The following is a 2,496-nucleotide window of genomic DNA, read 5'->3' on the forward strand; positions in this document are numbered from 1 at the left end:
GTGTGTGAGGAGAGAGAGGAGCAACAGGCTTTTGCTCATTGACTCTTCACGTTGCTGCTTTACAATAATGGCCCCACCCTCCGACACACACACACCTGTCACCGCCACGCTGGATGTTTCACATACATCATAACAGGTTTGGTCACATGACGCTGAGGTGAAATGTGCCTGCAGGCAGGCCTCGATGTTTCAGGCTGCTCACGGTCTCCACTTCCTGTTTCTGTGCGGTGTGTTAACAGCGAGGCTCCGCTGATCGATGTGTTCACCCACACACACAAAAGCTCGTTAAGCGAAATAACCCACAGAGGATTATCACCTCCGAGCTCATTTAGGAAGCTCAGAGAACTTCTAATCACTCCAACTTCCAGCTGGACTTCCTGGAAGTTGGAGACTTCACGTCACGCCTTCCTGTTGGGTAGGCGTGACGGTCCAGAAAGACTGGGAGCTTTTCACAAATGTACTAAACTATTTATTCTGTGTTGTGTACCTCTTTCTCTCTTTACCTCCCTTCAGAGCACCTCTTTGTTTTGCTGGCACACACCTCACACTCCCACGGCCTTGTGGGAAATCGAGAGCTCCGCATGGCTCCCTGTTATTCCCAGCCCTCGGTGTGAGGCGGAGGAGAGGGGGAGGAGTCTGTATCTGTTGGGAGGCTTTGTTAATAAATCTTTGTGAGTTCACAGCGGCTCAGTAATTAGAGCGCAGGAATAATTACACTCGATGAACCAGCACAGGAAGTGAGATGTTTAAACACTGAACCTGCAGCAGGTTGGTGAACAGGAAGTTCCCTCCCATCGTTGGGACAGTTTTCCAATGTTTGGACTGGTTATAAATTCAGGGATTTTTCTCATCATTTCAATGGTTGGCAGACCTCCTGCCTTCATGTCTGTAAAGCTGGTTATTGATCGATCGATTGATTGATTGATTTCTTCAGCAGTCTTTTGTTTTTATTCCTGAAGTTCAGCGCTGACCCTTCAGGAGTCACGTTTGTTCTTATGGTGATGGATTTCTTTGGTATCTGTAACATTTCGTTCAGCAGAGTTCATGTCGTGTTAACATATTGATAATGTATTTATAACGTATTGATAACATATTGATAACCTATTGATTTCTTTTTATTGTCCTTTTGAATGTTTACCAGGTGTTTAGTGAACGCTCACAGAGCTGATGGCGGCGTGATGCAGGCGTCTGCCTCCGTCCTCGTCTCCTCTCGTCTGTGAAGCTTTAGGTCAAAGGTCAAAAAGTGTGAATGAACTGAGAGTTTGTCTCTGTCTCCCTGCAGTGTGCGGACGGCGTTTCAGCAGTCGACTCGTTCCTGAAGCGCGTGGCGGTGGTGGAGGACTTCTTTGACATCATCTACGCCATGCACGTGGAGATCAGCGGCGATCCCGGCAAAGCACCGAAGCACGCCGGCCAGAAGAAGACCTACAAAGCTGTGAGTACGCCGCCGCCCGCTTCCTGTCCTCTGTGGCTCTCTGTGGTCTTTCCGCCTCGCACCACCCTCCCACCTCTGCCCTGCTCGCCATTTCTCTCTTTCACAACTCGTGCTGTCTGTTGCTTAACCCGAGCTCCTCTCTCTCCGTCTCTCTTCCTCTTCTTTGGGCTTCATTCCTCTTTGAGCGTCTCAGGGTAGAGAACAACCGTCTGCTTTCAGTTTCTGATGCTAACCCAGCAGCCTCGCTGCGGCCCGGTGGGCGTCCTCCTCAGAGCGTGCTCACGAGCCGATCGGGACGAACAGAAAACTCTGAGTGACGTAAATGAGCGACTTCCACACATGGCAGAATTTACCCGCAGCTCTGAGGTTTTTGTTTTTGGCTGTAAACGAGTCAAATCTCTGATTTCGAAGCTTCGTCAGAGCTTCTTTGGTCCAAATAAACAGATCAGTGAGTCGATAAGGCGTCGCGGCTGCGCACTGCTGTGCAGGTCGCTCGCCGCTGACCCCTCTGGCCGCCCTCTGTCGGTACAGCGAGGTGGCATTCATTTTATGTGTGTGATGCTTGAAGGCTCCTTTCCCCTCAGCTCTGTCAGGCTGCTCGTCCTCTGCATCGCAGCAGCCTGAGCCTCATCGTGAGGCGCCCGCTGCACCTTTGTGGGGTTGGGTATCGACATAAGGGCGCTACCACAGGAGCCGAACATAGACGCAGCGAGCTGTAAGATCTGTGAGGAGCGTACGGGATTATCGGGTAGGCAGTGAGGAGTGTGTGTGTGTCACACATGTGTGATCAGATACCTGCTTGAGTCTGACCGGCCATTTCATCACAGAACGTCGTGATGGTGGCGTGATGACGTCACCTAAACGGTGTCTTTTCTCGTCTGCGGCTTATTTCAGTCACTTGATCAATAATCAGCTCAGCAGCACCAGAAGGATCAAGAATGAGTGCTGAGTATTAAAACTTGCAGCGTTCACGCACTGAAACGTGTGAACGCAGTCGTAAGGTCGATGCTCAGCTGACCTGTGATGCACACACACGCACACGCACACACACGCACACACAC

General features: G+C 50.8%; 1 protein-coding gene across 1 annotated transcript in view; it reads left to right on the forward strand.

Annotated features, from left to right (window-relative positions):
• LOC102206659 (nucleolar protein 4-like) overlaps window positions 1-2,496 on the forward strand; it is a 101,972-nt gene that overhangs the window by 21,352 nt on the left and 78,124 nt on the right. The window contains exon 2 of the mRNA XM_005752137.2: window positions 1,283-1,435. Coding sequence (XP_005752194.1) covers window positions 1,283-1,435 — 153 coding nt within the window. The remainder of the gene's footprint in view (window positions 1-1,282; window positions 1,436-2,496) is intronic.

This window comes from Pundamilia nyererei, unplaced genomic scaffold, assembly GCF_000239375.1.
Source record: "Pundamilia nyererei isolate P.nyererei 1_Seehausen unplaced genomic scaffold, PunNye1.0 scaffold00346, whole genome shotgun sequence".
Lineage (NCBI taxonomy): Eukaryota > Metazoa > Chordata > Actinopteri > Cichliformes > Cichlidae > Pundamilia > Pundamilia nyererei.